The sequence below is a fragment of the Leucopleurus acutus genome (genome assembly GCF_964270905.1).
Source record: "Leucopleurus acutus genome assembly, chromosome: 18".
NCBI lineage: Eukaryota > Metazoa > Chordata > Mammalia > Artiodactyla > Delphinidae > Leucopleurus > Leucopleurus acutus.
The window spans coordinates 75,145,490-75,163,846 of NC_139160.1; the positions used below are offsets into that span (position 1 = coordinate 75,145,490).

General features: G+C 43.1%; 1 protein-coding gene across 1 annotated transcript in view; it reads left to right on the plus strand.

Moving 5' to 3' along the window:
• MYO16 (myosin XVI) overlaps window positions 1-18,357 on the plus strand; it is a gene marked incomplete at its 3' end in the record, with an annotated part of 531,603 nt that overhangs the window by 160,867 nt on the left and 352,379 nt on the right. The window contains exon 4 of the mRNA XM_082859271.1: window positions 8,947-9,017. Within this exon, the coding sequence (XP_082715397.1) occupies window positions 8,947-9,017 (71 nt within the window). The remainder of the gene's footprint in view (window positions 1-8,946; window positions 9,018-18,357) is intronic.

Genomic DNA, 18,357 nt, shown 5'->3' on the forward strand with positions numbered 1-18,357 from the left:
ACACTGCTTTGATGACTATAGCTTTGCAGTAAGTTTTGAAGTCAGAACGTGAGTCATCCAACTTACTGTTTCTTTCTTTCTTTTTCTTTTCCACTTCTTTCTTTTTCAAGATTGTTTTGGCTATTTAGAGTCCCCTATGAATTTTAGGATCAGCTTTTCTTTTTTCTGCAAAGGGAAAAAAAAAAAAAGCTATGGGTTTTGATAGGGATGTATCTTGGCTTTTTTGATAAGAAAATGTCCTGGAGAGTGAAGGAGGACTTTGCCATCTCATATCTTCTTTTCTCCCTTGAAGAGGTACTTTAGTTTTGTCCTCACTGATATTAGTTTAGTGGGTCAGTTTAACGAAGAATAGTCACTACTTAGTAACCAACCTTTCTAAATTTTAGTATTTATTATTTATACAGTAATACAGGAAATTTTTCATTAAAATCTTTTAGTGTGAAATAAAGCACAGTAAACTTTGCAAAAATATGCAACTATGATTTGTCAAAAAGTGAGCAGGTAGATGAAAGAATAAAATAGAGTCCAGAATGAGGCCCACACATGTATAATCATATGATTTCCTACGAAGATGTAGTACAATGCAATGGCATGTGCGAAGAGCATCTCCAAGTTATGTAATAGAAATTGACCATGGGTTATAGAGAAAGAAAATAAAAAGTGCAGCGTGTATTTACACTGTGTGCATTCTGGATTTACTATTTCCACATCAAGGTCTGAAGAAGTATGATGCACTTCAATCATGTTGTCATGAGCTGTCTCTCTGGGTCTGTTCTGGAATGTTTTGAGAGTTAATGATTTAGGATTGGCTTAGGTACAGGAGCCATTCCTGATTCCCACCAGACATATATACGGTAACATTGTAATATATGCTAGAATTCTATAGAACAGGTGAGTTTGATAATAGCATTTTTCTGAATATCTTTTCAGCTGCATGTCAGCAAGGTCCTTGAAGGAGGAATGGAGGAAATGGGTTACAAACAACGTTTGAAGAAATAAGTGTCAAATGCTTTTCCAAAACAGATTCAAGATATCCAGCCACAGATTCTAGAAGGACTGCAAATCCCTCTAGTGTCTAATTATTTCTTATTTGTCTTCTGTCTTCTCCAGCCACCAGTCCACTAGATGATAAGCTCTGTGAAGGCAGGATTTTTTCCCATTTCTCCCCTGCCACACCCCAATTTCTAAGATAGCACATAAAAGCACATAAAAGACACTCACTGGATTTTTGTTGCATGGGTCACAGCTGCGTGACTGGGCTGGGATTGGAGATTTGGGTCACCCTGGCAATGGGGATCTTAGATCTCATGCTTACAATCTCTGGCCTTTTAGTCAGATCCAGTTTTAACCAGGTTGGGTAGGAAAGCAGAAATCTTAAGCCCCTTGCAAATAATATGGAATTAGTCTTAACTGCCCAAAGCCTGGTAGGTGAGTGTGGCTTAGGTGGGCCTCCACCCACTTGCTTCTCAGGCCCACCAAGCTGATGAGTCTGTAGCTCTCTGCTAAGTGTGGAACCCTACTGCAGCCCCGACCCCATCCCCCAACCTCAGTGGTCTCCTTTTCCAAGAGAGTGGCTGGTAGAATCCTTGAGTGTCCTGGTGATGCCCGTGGACCTGACCCAAATCAGAAACAACCACTTAAGGTGTGACTGAGCGACTCACCTGAGAATGGATTCGAGGCAGATACTCACCATGATCTTCAAAACCCATTAGGCCCTCTTACGATTATTGCCAGGCTGGGATGGAAACCAGCTACACAGTCTTTTGGATACTGGTTTCCACTGCTGCCTCTCTTCCCAGTATTATAATCACTGAGATGCCCTGACATTAAAAATATATGGTTAGATGGGCACATCCTTGACCGACTGGACTTAAGAATTTGGTGACAGAGCCTGGGCATTTATATCTTTTTTAAGTTCTACTAGCTGTCCTAAAGCATAGTGAGGGTTGAGAATCATTGCCCCAGGCTCAGACTGTGTACTGACTGGAGGCCCCCCATCCGTGAACACCCTGACCTTCTCCTCTCCAAATGCCCCCAAGATTCATGTTAGGTAGGCTTGGATAACTATGTATTTATTGAGAATAAAATTGTGTGTTCTGAGGAATACTGTGGCTCACCCAGCAGTGGGGACCAAGGTTTCAATGGCCAATTCATGGGAAAAAAACTGCCATGAATTGTTCACTTTTCTACTAATTAATCCCTTTGCTCTAGTTGAGGTATTCAGAGGTAGTTTGCTGAGGTAGTAGAATCCTAGCCGTCTTTTTTTCCTTTAGGAAACATCTTTAGAACATCTTTAGGGGGACACTGGCACCAGAATCTCCTGGAGCGTTTCTTTAAAATGCAGAGTTTTTGATTCCATCCCTAAACTACTGAATCAGAGTAACTGGAGGTGGACAAGAGTATGATTCTAAAGGGGGAAGAAATAGCCCGCAGCGGTGGACAAGTCGGTTCTGGAGGGAGAAATATCTTAACTTTAACGTGGGTCTGTCACCTTTGTGGGTCTGCGGTACACAGCAGACATCCAGAATGTATGTGGTGTTACAATTTCTTGGTAGAACTTAGTGGGAGAGAATAATGAAAAGTAGGTTGGAAAGCACTGAACTGTGAAAAGCGATTCAAAAAACCATCCTCAAGTCATTCCTAGAGATCCTAAAATTCGAGTTCTCTGTAGGGCAGGTAATCTGCATGTTAAGCAGTGTTCTGTGCAAATAGGCATTTCTGTGGCATTGATAACATAACTTCTCTATTCCTCTTTTTTGCTTCCCTTCTTTATTGACATATAACATCAGATCAACTTTTTCAGGCATCTCTCGGAAGACTGTCAATTGTCATGGAAGCTCTCTCCTACATTTTTAGAAGTCCTGACACCGATGCTTCTGTTATCATTGCAAGGAAAAAATGACACTGGCTTTTTTTATTGTTGCTATTCATTGTAACTTTTTATTTAGAAATGAAATTAAACTTACAAATCATACAAAGAAAGCCCATGTACCCTTCAACCAGGTGGACTGTTTGCTAACATTCTGCCACGTGATCTGTCCTTCCCTCTGTCTAAAAAATGCCTTTTTGCAGGGCTTCTAATGAGGACAAAATTTAGAGCCCATGGTTATGTTTTGTTTCACTCTTCCTTGGATCTGTTGATTTCAAACATGAAATCTTTGTGAATACTGACCCACTGTTATCATGAGAATCGTGTGAGAGCAGTCATAGATTGCTGTGCGTTCAGATGTCCACCGCAGCTCCTGTGATCGCCAAAGCGCTTTTACTGTCACCAAGTTGCTATCAAATTACTATCATCAGTGGTTGTCATCAACACAGATACATCACCGTCATATCTAGACACTTAAAGTGATAATTATCAGGTGGACCGCTGGGTTTGGTTATGGTTGGTGATGGTGGGGACATCGGGGAAGACAGCTGCAGATTCTATTAAAGATGATGTATTTTCATCCATTTTTACCCCGATAGCTGAAGATTTCGAGACTGAATGTTTCTTTTTAAATATCGAATCATGCCCCCCACGCAGACATTTCGACAGAGTTTCTGTGGCAGCCTGATGATGAAGCCACAAATATACAATAAATGCTGAATCAGTTCCAAGCAGCAGCCCTATAAAAGGAGCCTAAACTTCATTATTCTGTTTGGTCCCCAGATGGCTCTTTTTCCTTAGGCTGTTTCCTTGCAGATTTTATCGTAATGGAAAGACTCCCAAGTCGTGGTGGTGTCATTTCACTTGACTGTCGATTCCAACCGTGTGGTTCCAAAGTCGCTGTGAACCCATACCTTTCTGGAGAAAGTGTTTTAACCTAAATTTGGACAGTTTCCTACAAAATTAGTTATTGTGAGGACATTAACATAGATCTTGATTCCTGTTGTGGTTCCTGAGTTGAAGGTGACCTTTCAGCTCCCTTGTGACATGAGAGGTAAAGTGTCCTGATGCTCTTCATGGTTAAGAACACAGTCCTTGGAGTCATACTGCCACACTGTTTTAGATCCACCACGCGACCATCTCATAATTTTTAAGCCTCGGTTTCCTTCGCATAATTTATCAGCCTTAGTTTCCTTATCAGTTGTATTGATACTAATACAATTATAGTATTTGTATCATAGAGTTGGGAGAATCGATGTAATTCTTGTACTAAAGTACTGAGAGCAGTATCAGACCCTACGTACTTAGAAAAGCTCAGTGTGTACTTATTATGCAAGTGATATTTTCTTCGATATATTTTTACATCTCGGTACCTTAGGCAATGTCCCGTTTCTAACCCTTAGCAGAGACATAGAATTTAGCACAGTCTACAGTCTGTGTATGTGAAGAACACGTTTCCTCATTTAGTCAAAAGTTGATTTTGTCTTATTCTTGCGCTGCACCCATGGTATTTGGGGGCAAATACCGGTCTGTATCCAGTCTCCGGTTCTGCTTTAGTTCTATCTGATAGAGTGAACCATTTGTCAGAAAACAGTCTTCTACCTAGGAAAAGAAGATGCCAGATTCCCCCTCCTTTCCTCCTGAGGCTGATGTCTGGCTGGGTGAAGGAAGGGCTGGGACTTATTCATCAGTCTCACCGTGGCAGGAAGGGAGCTCTGCGGTTGCTGCGTACAGAGCCCTTCCTGGGCGCTCTTGGCCAATCCCCTAATCCACCTCGGGGCCACTCCCCGTACTGTGCTGGGGCTTTACTCTCATAGACCCTGAGAGCCGACTGTTGAAATGTCAGGAGTTCATGAGTTGGTTGTAAAACTGTTAAACAAAGCCTGTATTAAAAACTAAAGTATAGGGCTTCCCTGGTGGCGCAGTGGTTGAGAGTCCGCCTGCAGATGCAGGGGACGCGGGTTCGTGCCCCGGTCCGGGAAGGTCCCACGTGCCGCGGAGCGGCTGGGCCCGTGAGCCATGGCCGCTGAGCCTGCGCGTCCGGAGCCTGTGCTCCGCAACGGGAGAGGCCACAGCGGTGAGAGGCCCGGGTACCGCAAAAAAAAAGAAAAAGCCACAGGATTTAAAAAAAAAATAAATAAATAAAACTAAAGTATATAAACTTACAATTAAGTAGATTCTAATAAAAAACGACGGTAAAGCTCAAAGCGCATCACTTCCTAATCAGTTCACTACATTTTTCTCTTCTCTATGCGCTTTAAGTTATTTACATCTCTTGTGTGTGTGTGATAGAAATGCCACAAAATCGTGAGCTGGGTCACATCTCCTCCCAACCCTGGGTTCAGTGGTGCCACATTGGTAGCTTGAGATCAACCACGGTGGGAGAATTACACCCCGAGAATTGGCCAGTGCCACAAACCAGGGCTTGATTTATTTATCTTCATGATTGTCTAGAATTAAAGGAGTGATGGAGGAAATGTTAATGATGCAGGTTATACTTAAAAATGTATTGTGTCAGTAGCCACTGTGTTGTGAACACCGCCAAAAATGTGGTAAACTATGATTACGTTTTTCAGAAACTAATATCTGATTCAGCAAAGATGTCGCTCAGGTCATTGATAGATGGATGACGTTTTGACATCCTTCATTATTTCACTTTAATCTTACTCAGGAGTTAGGAAATCTTTTCTGTGAGGGTCAGATATTAAATATTTTAAACTTAGTGGTCACATACAGTCCGTGTTATACATTCTTCTGGACATTTTTGTTTTTTTTTAATTATTGTTTTTCCTCACACACCCTTCAAGATGCAGAAATTGTTCTTAGTTCAAGGGTTATACGCTGGTGGCATTTGACCTCTGCCACTCATAGTTTCCTGACCTCTGGCCCATACTCAGTACTATCAATGAAAATATCAACCAAAACTTCAAGGTCACATTCATTAATTGTAACCATAGATTGGCTGTGGATACAGGAATTTTTAGTAAAAATCATCTAAATCATTCTGTAAGAATCGATTGGCTATATGGATATTACAATAAATTGTGGGCTGCACAGCCTTTATAGCAGTAAAATGTGTAGTAAATTCCTAAGTGCATATCCATCCATCTATCCATCCATCCATCCATCCATCCACCCATCCATCCATCCACCCATCCATCCATCCATCCACCCATCCACCCATCCACCCATCCATCCATCCTTCCATCCATCCATCCATCCATCCATCCATCCACCCACCCATCCATCCATCCACCAATCCATCCTTCCTTCCTTCCACCCATCCACCCATCCACCCATCCACCCATCCATCCACCCATCCATCCATCCATCCACCAACCCATCCTTCCTTCCTTCCACCCATCCACCCATCCATCCATCCATCCATCCATCCATCCATCCATCCATCCATCCACCCATCCATCCATCCTTCCATCCATCCATCCATCCATCCATCCACCAATCCATCCTTCCATCCATCCTTCCATCCATCCATCATCTAAACATCTCCATCTCATCTCCATCTCCATCTGCCCTTGGGCATTCACAAGCACACCACTGTGGCCCACCTGCTCCTGTGGAGGTAACCCATGCATGTTCTGTGCTTTGTAAATAGTCTCCCTGAACCAGATGGCTCAGTCCCACCTTGGCTGTCAGTGCTGCCATAGACCCCTCTTTCTGCAGTGGTGGCTCCGATCCCTGTTGTGTCCCAGGCTGGTTAGTCCATTTTGCATCCTCTGACACAGAGCCATGAACCCTCAAGCTGCACTGAATCGCCCCCCTCATCTGAGCCTGAACCTTTATTCAGGATTTAAACTGCAAGTGGGAGCAAGAGACCCCCCTCTAGCCTTTGTGCTGACCTCTCTTATTGTCTTAGTCTGCTCAGGCTGCAGACTGACAAATATACAAATATACCAGAGACTGGGTGGCTTAAAAAAAACTTTGATTTCTCACAGTGCTGGAGGCTGGGAAGTCCAGGATCAAGGCACTAGCAGATTTGGCTTCTGGTGGTACCCAGCTTCCTAATTTATAGATGACCTTCTTCTCCTTTTGTCCTCACCTGGCAGAGAGAGAGTTCTAGTCTCTTCATCCCCTTATAAGGGCACTAATCCCATCATGGGGGCTCCACCCTCATTACCTCCTAATCACCTCCCCAATGCCCCTCTTCCTGATACCATCACATTGGGGATTAGGCTTCAACATATGAATTTGCGGGGGGGCGGGGGGGGCACATACATTCAGTCCATAGCACTTACCTAAGGGATCTTTTCCTCCTTTGCTTAATATCCTGTGATCCTCTTCATTGGCCACAGAATGACTTCCAACTCCTGTAGTGTGATGTAAAATATCCTCCACAACAAATTCCTCCAAGTCACACACAATCTGCCACTCCTAAGGGACTGTTCACTGCCCCTTACTCATCATTCTCCCACCATCCCCTACATGGTCCTCTTCACCCTCTTTATCCTGCCTTACAAATTGTACACTCATCCTTCAATGAATATTGGTAAATGTGTGTTGCTTATATCCTACACTTAAATTCAACATTTAATAATCAAAAGGTTTTGAGAAAATTTAGAGTAAACCTTAAGATATGTGTTCAGTGATATATTATTATGGGTTTCATGACTTACAGTAATTATGCTAATAAAAATCATTTAGTGAGCCTCACGCAGTGCCAGGAGGGTGGGTTAGCTTTCCCAGTGGGGCTCGGCCTCACATCTGTCTAACCCCAAGGCCAGTGTGTCACAGATCTATCTATATTAGGTGTAATTCACCACATGTGTGCATGGTGGATTCTACGTAGAAATCTGACAGCATGTTAGTCATGTTTTAAATATATAACATAAACTTCCTCTCTATTTGTGATCACACTAGTACAGATTCTTTGCTGTAAAGAATACAGAGCACCAAATAGATATCAGCTGGTTCAAGATGAATGATTTCATTTGCTAAACAAATAACTATTAGGGTAAAGGCGCTATTTTGATTCTGACAAAACCATCGGTAAACATAGTTAATGAACCTTCTGTTGCCACGAACAGACGTTTTAAAATTAAGCGTAAAAGTATGTGAGGGAATGAGATGTGTCTGCCCTCTGAGCTGTACAGTTAGAGCTGGGAAGATGGTAACAAACTAGAGATCGGAACACAGGGAAGATTTGGGGTGACGTAGAAAAGGGTATGTGTTCTGCCGACATTGCGGATTATGGAGAAAGTTAAAGGAAAGACAGTATGCTCAGTGAGGTATGAGTTTGAATCCGAACCATTTTGTACCATTCTGTGTAATGATGGACTAAAAGAGGAACTTTTGCTTTAGTTATTTGTGGACAAAGCATGAATGGCTTGTTATGAAAGCTACAATACTGCCGTTAACCGTGGAAACTGGGATCGTGTCTTGGGGAATGGATGGACCTCTTGGAGCCCGTGGCAATTTGCAGAGAATGAGACATAATCCATCTCCCAAGGGCTTTCCATGTCCTACCCCGTCCACCTTTGCTGTTCAAATGGAAACATAAGTCACTTTCCAGCTATGCTTTTATTCTGATGCGTAACATCTGTTTTGATTTGTCTGACATTACTAATTTAGATACACATGGCTTTGGGAGAATGATGGAAACAGGGCTAAGGGGTAATTGCAGGAAGGGAAGTTTAAACAAAGTGTAAACTTTTATTGTTTTAAGCCAATAAGTCCTAATGAGTTAAAAAAAAAAGTGAAGTGAATAAAGCATACGTGAGCCTAGTGGAGTCATTTCTTTCTTTTTATTTATTTATTTGTGTTCTATAAAGGATGCACAAGCCAGGCACTTCAAAAAAACAAATGTCAAAGTGTGTTCCCCTTTCTGAGTAATTTGCATGGCTGTAATGGGTCGTGACGCTGACAGACCTACAAGTAAGTTTCAATATGAAGAGAAACACCGCTGCTCTTAAATACATAAAAAGGTCAGATGGCGATTCATCCATCTCCTTTGGCTTTCACGGCTATTTGAGATTTAGATGCTAATGAAATGCTGCACCTTTTGATTCAGGATGTTGAAGAAGTATGCCGTGTAACTCTCCTCTCTCTCATTCTTTCAGCGCTGCGGCTCCTGAAGGAGGGGGCCGACCCGCACATGCCCATGTCTTCAGGAGGGACCCTGCTCCATCTGGTAAGAGCTGTGATGACCGGGTGAGCGTGGGTAACACCAAGTGGAAGGGGAACCAATTATGGGCTCCAGACTCAGTAGCAAAATGCACGTGTAACTGATGATGATCAGAACGATGATGTGTTTCAAGTTAACAGGCTTGGATAATGATACATTAATACTTGTTAATTACTCACATTATAGTTCGTAAATAATGGAGTTCAAGTCTCTGCCCTAAAGAAGATGCTTTTGAACATGAATAGTATTCAACAAATAAGCAAAACAATGTTGTATCAATTATAGCGCATTAGGCAGCCATCCTTTCTTTTACTTTGACATCCTTTCTTTCACTTTCTTTATTGATCCAATGAGCTTTTACTAGTCTCTGCTTGTGGCCCAGATCGTATAAATGTGAATAAAACTTTACTACATTCTTTTGGAAACAAGCAGGGAACGATTAAGTGAATAAACAAGTAACCACATAAACAAATAAATACAGTAGTTTTACATGCAAGAACGTTTTGCTGATTCAGTTAAGGGCAAAAATGAAGTAAAAGGGGATGTCAATAATGATTCCGTTTAGTGGTCTTCAGGGCTAATTTAAAGCTTAAAACTTGATTTTGAAAAACGCCAATATTAACATAACATAAAAGCCTAACTGAGAATTGTCTACCAATATTTAAAAAATGCTGTATTTCCTCACATTAGAGCAATCCATGTTAAAGGAGGTCACGCATCGATCTGATGGAAGCTCCCTGATCTGGTATTGGGTCTCAGCCTTGTCTGCCCCCTGGCATCACCTGGGAGCTGTAAGATGTCAGTGTCTGCCTCCCAGCTCCCCCCCCAGGCTGGAGAGTCTGACTCAATTTTTCTGGGATGCAGATGGAACATCGGGGTGGGGCACAGCTCCCCCAGGTGATTCTAATTTACAGCCAAGGTTGAGAACTACTGCCAACAAGAGAACCTTGTGTCTGCCCAACACTGGAGGCATCTGGGGTGCAGGCAGTCATATGCATACAGAGGAGTGGAAAAATAACTCCGAATATTGCTGGGGAGCAGCATAGGAGAACGTCAGCCATTTCTCTCCAGCATTGATTGAGATGGAAAGAGAGATTTCTGGATTCCCTTTTCCTTCTCTGGAGTGTTTTGGTTTTGAAACCTCTCTCTTTTCTCCTCCGATCATTACATAGCTTACGTGACATTTTCAAGGGCTCATTAGTCCTGGATCCGAGGTTTGGTTTTGACAAGCAATCTTAGACTAAGGACATGCTGTGAACAGCTTTCCATAGATGAAGATTCTCCTCTTGGTCACTATCTTTGGAATCCTTACCAGGAGGTGCAGTACTTTATTAGGTAAGAAGCTGAGAAACAGAAGAATTAAGCTCACACAGTAGTAGATAGTACTGGAGCTTAAACTCTGACCATCTAGCTATAAATACTGTAGTCTTTCCCCAGTAAATTCCCCAGTGATACCTGGATTAAGTTTTCAGACAGCAAATTATTCCAGTTGGGCTAGTGGAAGACAGACCTTTGCTTTGAACAAATCATGTCAGTTCATTGTTGGTATTAACCAGGAATGTAATGTATTCTTACCCTGTGTGTGTGTGTTTGACGGAAAGAGAGACAAAGGAAGAGAAGTATGGCCACTTCTTCATATATTGGATTGGCCAAAAAGTTCGTTCGGGCTTTTTCTGTAACATCTTACGGAAAAACCTTTTTGGCCAACCCAGTATATGATGTATCCAACTTTAATGAGCACCTAAACCTCAATCTTCCCAGTCAGCCGAGCAGCGGTTGCTTCCTTCACCTTAAATACAGCCAGAATGCTGCCGTCCCTCTTCACCTGGATAAACCACCCTCCCTCTTCCCGGGACCAGCAGCTTCTTCCCTCACCTCCCCAGCCCCGTCCCTGTGGACCCTACAGTCTGTTTCTCCCACAGCAACCAGATCGTGTCACTCCATCAGAATGCCCCAGGAACTTCCCTTCCCGCTCAGGGCAAAGGCCAGAGTCCTGCGACGGCCGCGTGGAACGTGCCCACACCTTTGTGCCCTCATCTCCAGGGACCCCCTCCTGCTCTAGCTGGTCCTTTAATGTGCCCACCATGCCCCTGCCCGTGTGCTTTCACCATTATTTCCACTGGAACATTCCCTCGCCGAAATCTGCATGGCTCACTCCCCCGCTTGCTTCGCCTCTCTGCTCAAAAATCATCTAACAGAACAACCTTCCGGGGCTTGTCCCAGAGGATACGGCAACCCATTCCCACCACCCCACCATCAGCTCAACTTTTATCTGGTGGTTTGTCTCATTCCTTGTAACACAGTTGCCACAAACAGATCATAGGCTCAGGTGATTATGTTCTGTTTCCCACACTGTCAGCTCCAGGAGGGCTAGGACTTGGCCTCTCATCACTGTTATATCTGCAGCACTTGGGAGAGCGCCTGGCACTTAGTAGGTGCTCAGTAGATTTGTCTGATAGGCACATGAACCCGTTAACTACTTAATTAATTAATATATAATGCTGTGATAGCTATTAGGGGTGCAAAGATGCAAAACACAGTCTAACAGAGTTTAGTTTTCTGAGGGAGAAGGAAAAATAAACCATGGATTACAGCAGACCTGGAAGCGGGATAAGCAGGTGATAGAGAAAGAGGAAAATGGTGAAACCACTTGGCCACCTTCAGAGGTAGTTCTGAAGCCTTTTCTCATGTTCCTGATAAGACTGAATTACTCTTGTATCTAAGGTCTCATGACACATGATCCTTGCTTCTGCTGTCGATCTTGTCACAGTGGATTGTAATTAATGGAGGATGTGCCCTTTTCCTCTGCTGCTAGACTGAATTTTCAGAAACTGTGATGTCTTAGATACTTTTATATCCTTAGCACGTGATGCATGGTAGATACTCAACACATCATAAATGAATGAATGAATGAGTGGATGGATAGATGAACTGTCTGAATATAAGGATCTTTTTGGCTAATGAGAAGGTCCAGGTAACCGAGTTTAAAGGCAGTAGAGTCAGAAGAAAGAAGAAATGAGAAGATGAAGGTGATGAGGTAGATGGGAAGTGCTGCATTAGCTCTGGGTCCAGTGCAAACACACTGCATTTTTATACTGTTAGACTTTGTGAGACTAAGATAAAGTGGCTTTGAAACCGGAATACATGTAAGTAAACTTCCTGACGGCTACAGGAATGTGGGCTCAGCACTGAGCCTCCTTTTCCCAGGATTACTGGGGAAGGGTAAGCTGGGACAAAGCGAGAGAGTGGCGTGGACATATATACACTACCAAACGTAAAATAGCTAGCTAGTGGGAAGCAGCCGCATAGCACAGGGAGATCAGCTCGGTGCTTTGTGTCCACCTAGAGGGGTGGGATAGGGAGGGTGGGAGGGAGGGAGACACAAGACAGAAGAGATTTGGGAACATATGTATATGTATAACTGATTCACTTTGTTATACAGCAGAAGCTAACAGACCATTGTAAAGCAATTATACTCCAATAGAGATGTTTAAAAAAAAATGAAAAATTGCAGGTTGCCAGAGAGGCAAAATTACAGGGTTTCAAAATTCCTTAGGTACTGAAAAAGGCAATTTTGCCCTCAAAAATGTGAAGTGTGAGCAGCTCTGTGCTCACCCCACCTCTTGGGCATCCTGCAGTGTGAAGCCTGAGGCTTTATCAGCACCGAAGCTCTAATTACATAATGTTAGAGCAGCGTCTTTGAGAAAATGGCATCGTATGCGCATGCAGGGCATCAGGAATAAACTGTGGAAGTCGTTGAGATTCCCCAGAGTTTCGCTTGTTTAACTCAGTTATTATTCACTGAGCACCTCACTGTAAGTGGAGGTCTTGGGAAGACTCCTGGTAGAAACGCCACAGTAACATTTAAGTTGGAGATTAATAATTCCCTCTGTATTAAAGGTAGACAATTGACAAACAGGTTTTAATATTTTTTCATCATATACAATCTTTAGTTTTATCATCTTTTAAAATAAACTTTCAACAGTAAGTCTGAATTTGCATGTTTATCTACTCTTCATTCAATAATTTATGAATCAAGTGTATCGCAAGTATCAGGTACCATTAGGGGGGAAATAATGCCAACAGGTAACAATATCTGCACCCTAAGATTTTAGTCTCTGTGAGGGCAATATAGAAAAAACTCAGCTGTAACTCTTTGGAAGGAACAATGCTATGTATGGAGTTGAAAACAGAATCACATGGAACTTTGCTAAAATGCTGTCCAGAGTTTTACGTTATGACTTTTCATACATAAGCTATGAAGAAGGAGCTCCTGGTTGTAAGGAAACCCTCTTGCATGGAGTATGAAATGCGAGTTCTTTTGATTCTGTGCTGTGACAGCAGGAGACCATAGTGAAGCTTAAGTGAAATACATTAGAAATAGGAAAATCTTCTTTCTTCTACCTGGTGAATTCTCATTTTAACATAAAGGCAGGCATTTAAGCAGTGGAGTTCCACATCACTGATGAAAACAAGCTGCAATGGCTGTGCAAATATGCCCAAGATATTTGGTAAATGTCACAAGCAGATTAGAGAATAGTATATATGTTACACTCAAGACAGGTAGACATGGTGGCAGGGAGGAGAGCGGAGAATCTTTTCAACAGCTATGAAAATCTTGAAGAATAGACGAGGAAGTTTTAACAGTGACATGTTGGGGAGGAGACAAGATCTCATTTTTTACTCTTTTACATATAGCTTGAATGTTTTAAATAATAAGCATGTATGTTTCACATAATGAAAGAAATTACACTGTCGTGGGCCCAGGGTTCAGTCCCTGGTTGGGGAACTAAGATCCCACGAGCTGTGCGGCATGGCCAAAAAAAAGATGAAAATAAAACAAATGAAACAAATTAATACAAAATACTTCTTAGAACTATGTTTTTTTTAGAAGCTTAAATTCTAAAAGTTTCGATCACTATTCTATTCTTACAAGAATATCTGGGTCTCCGAATCGGGCTGTTCTTCGGGCTTTCTTCTAAGTTTCTCTGAAGTCTCAGGAGCTGTAAGAAGCAGAGATAATTAGCAGTTTACTACAGCAGCAGCAGTTCAATGGCTTCATATCTTTAAAATCAAGCAGAAAATATTATGCTATGAAAAGAAGCAGAATATTAGGACTCTGGAGACAATGTTTAAAGGAATATCTTACTTTAGAAACCACCTAGGTATTGGAGAACAAAAAGAGTCCCTACGTGGAAGTTATCCATACTTTGCCCTGCTTGCCAGAGCGTCTGGGCATTGACCATGTAACTCCTTTGCTTTCCCAGGAAAACAAGGGTAAAGGTTGCAGGGGTACCTTCTAGCAAAAAAAGGAATCCTACCAGAAGACAACATGCCCTCTCCAGGGGCTTTTCCTGGGGAGTTCCTTGGGGGAGGTGGAATGGGGGGGAACTTCCATCCAGGACAGTGCAGCAGAAAGAGAGGCAAACGAAGAGGCAAGATGGAAGTGAGAGGACGATGTCACTGAGAGAAAGAGAGCTGGGCCGTTCTGATGTCTGGTGAGACTGCAGGATGCTGCAAGGTCCTGGAATGGGAAGTAGAGTTGCCATTGGCTGTGAACAATGACCGCTTTATGTTTTTTCAAGGATGTGATTTAAGATTCAAATTCCCGACGGTGCTTTGCTTTTTTTTTTTTTTTTTTTTTTCCCCGGTACGCGGGCCTCTCACTGTTGTGGCCTCTGCGGTTGTTGAGCATAGGCTCCGGACGCGCAGGCTCAGCGGCCATGGCTCACGGGCCCAGCCGCTCCGCGGCATGTGGGATCCTCCCGGACCGGGGCACGAACCCGTGTCCCCTGCATCGGCAGGCGGACTCTCAACCACTGCGCCACCAGGGAAGCCCTGTGCTTTGCTTTTTAAAATCCCACATGCCGCGGAGCGGCTGGGCCCGTGAGCCATGGCCGCTGAGCCTGCGCGTCCGGAGCCTGTGCTCCGCAACGGCAGAGGCCACAACAGTGAGAGGCCCGCGTACCGGAAAAAAAAAAAAAAAAAAAAAAATCCCACATCTCTTTGGTCCATGAGAATCATGGCATCATAACTGGAAAGTCTGAGTCCAGGATGTAGATCAGTATCCAGCTGGATCCTGAATGAAAATCATACCTTTGTTCTGCAAACTGTGGGTACATTTTTATTGTGATGGCCCACGTGCATGACCTAGGGGGTGAAAAAGCGATGGAAGAGCAAGTTGTGGAGATCCTTGGCAGGCCGTCAGAAACTGAAGGGAGTGACTTTTCCATTTTGAGTAAATAGATCACACAGAACCGGTTCATTCAACATCAATTATAAAAAAGAAAAATTCCCAAGTGAAGTTACTGGTGAGATTTTTGTTTTGTTCTGTTTTGTTTTATCTGTGCAGCAATGGAATTCTATTTGTAAAGAACCAGAACCCTTTCTTACAGGGTGAAGGCAATTAGACACAGACTTCCTGGGACTGTGCTCCCCTCCAACAAAATTTTCAATCAACCAGCATTGAAACCACTGGTGTGGGTCTTTCTAGGAGAATTGGAGTGTCGCATCCTGAAAGGTTCTCCCTTAGGGAAGTATGAAACTCCCCCACTCAGAGAGGCCTTCCTTAAGCAAACAGTTCCAATCATTTAATTGACTCTCTAGACATGCCAGGTTTCGTGAAATCCCACGAATGCCTATTTTCATCCCTCCTCAGTGTTTTTCAGACTGTTTCCTACTCTGGGCTCTCCTCTGAGGCAGCTCCCTGGCTGACTGGACTTGCGCATCTTATCTCTCTTTTGACTGCCTCTTTTGACTGCCCCCTTGAATGTAAGCTGTTGATTAGGGAGGACATCTAGTTCATAATACCAACCCTGTGGCTTGGCGTATGGTGGGGATGTGGCAGGTCCTCAGTGGATACGTATTTAATCAGTGGGTTATGAATGTCTCAACCCCTGCCCCTTAATCCTCGTGTTCCCATACTTAATTGTCCAGTTCTTACCAGGCAGCTGGGGACCCTCTGCTGTGACTCTGTAGAATGCTCTGTGCACCCTCAGTCTCATTGAACTGTACTGTCTATTTCTCAAGGGTGATTACCATGTCATGGTCCTTTACGGACACGTTGCCAAGCACAGCGCCTGGAATACAGCATCGCCTAATAAAATCTTGGCGATTCACAGCGAAGCAAACCAGTGTTGCAGGTGAAGGAGCAGAGTTTACGTTCACTGAAAAGGATACCAGTGTTATTAGGAGTTTAAAATTTCAGGATGTGCATCAGGGGTACATCTGAACCCCTTTAGCAATGACCTGTTCCATAATTAGAGTCTGGTCCCATTGGCCGGAAGCTGTGCTGTTTGGAATGCCGGTAGAAATAATAACTGTACTTCAGTGCAGTATTCTGGATAGTTTATCTATGGCAAGGTCATCTGGAGTATAAATACTTACCAGAGAGAAGATACATGCAAAGCAAAAGTGATAAGAGGTATATTCAAGATGACACTATAATGCATATGATCCTTCAGTGTGATATAGTGGCAAAGAAACGGAAGTGACTTGGCAGAGATCCAAGCACGGGCTGAAAAGGACGGCCCATGGGATTGACACTGAATGCACAGGACCATATGGAAGTTCCAGAGTGATGTCAGAAATTTTGGAAATTGCAACAGATTTGAATTCGTTTTGCTACTGATATAAATCTCTACCTCTCTGCCTCTCTGTATCTCTCTCTCTCCCCTCTCTCTGTCTCTGTCTCTTTCTCTCTGTCTCTGCCTGTCTCTGATTGTAGAAATGTTTTTGAACCGCTAAAAACCCATAAACACAGGACAAGAAAATGGAACTTGGCTAATCCAAGTTGACTGTGTGAATCCTATTGCTTCTCCTCCCCCCAGAGCTGCCAGGCGGTGCAGAAATACATAGTTTTTAATATTAGAACGACGCCTGGCACATGGTATCCACTCAATAAATGAATCTGCCTCAAATTGGTTGTTGTCCTAGTACCTCTTTGCTGATCTCCTCTGTCCCAACGGCTTTGTAATCAACACAGAGGAGGGAAAATAGATACTGAAAATAGATAATCATCGAGAAAGCTTACGTTACAGTAGATCTGACTCCAGTTGAAAAAAAAAAAACTGGCAACAGATAACTTACAGTTGTGAACCATAGGGTTTAGTGTGTGAACACAGTGTATATCGAATTTTTGATTTTCTGAGGGTAGATTTCAGGGTCGTTCAGGACATGGTGCTCCTTAGCCAACCAGAACTAAAACATATAAAATACCCCTTATGATAATGTGAGGGGAAAAGACAACACATTTGAAGTTTAAAATTGTCTTTATTTGTGATTTGGTTTCTATAGTTTTCAGAGTCTTTGGGGCTGAATCGATAATTCGCATTGTAGTGGGTTTTTATACGTTGAGAAATACCACCTTTGTTTACAAACTTAAAAATGAGTGAAAGGATGCATTGCCAGAGAAATTGTGAACCACTGAGCTGGTGTTGAAAGTGTAAGTGGTCACTTTCTAACTCTGGTCAATTCCATGAACGTCTCAGAGGAAGGAGCTATCGGCCATGTTGTTTTCTAAGTGTACCCTAAGAGGCAGAATGGAATATTCCGGTCACGGATCGGGACTGCAGAATTTAATATTTCATCGTGGAGCTAATCTTGGTCATGAGGAATGGGCAACTAAAGTACAATGTAGGTGAAGTTTCCTGAGTACTGGAAGGAAGACATTTTAAACTCTCGTATAGGGTGGGTGACCCAATGTACCTGATGCCTCATTGTTTCGTGGTGCTCAAAAGTGGAGCAAAGACCGTGGTCATGGTTCCTAAACCTTTGATGAAGGCTTGGACCAGGTTGGGGGAAGAGCATTGTATGTAAGGACAGAGTGAATCTTAGAAAGAAGCACGTGAAGGTGAACATGCAGTGATCTAGAAGAATCAATGATAAGCTGAGAAAATAATCCAGCTTCTTCAGAGTCCTAGGAAGGAATAACTTTACCTGCACAGGGGAAGGCTCCAGGAGAGATGGTGTTTCCAGAGAGATAGATTTCCACTTAGGTTCTCTAGACATATCCAGATGAGGAACGTTTGCTTGAAATGGACTGTTCCAGAGGTCCAGTGGAAGGAAGAGTGTGTGGACATGAGGTGCCTGGGAGGCAGGTTGGTCAAGGGGCTTCAAAATTCAGGACGGGCTTCATGGCGTGTGCCTTGTACTTAGAAGGGCCCAAGCTTGCTTTCATGCTCTGCTGTCGCCATCTTTAAATTCTTAGGAATATTTGAATAAAGGGCCCTCTATTTTCATTTTGCATAAATTATGTAGCTAGTCCTGCTTGGTATTTCAAGAAGGAGATGACAGTGACAGGAGGAGCTGGGGACTTGTCTCCAGGTGGAAATAACTGATGTTGTCT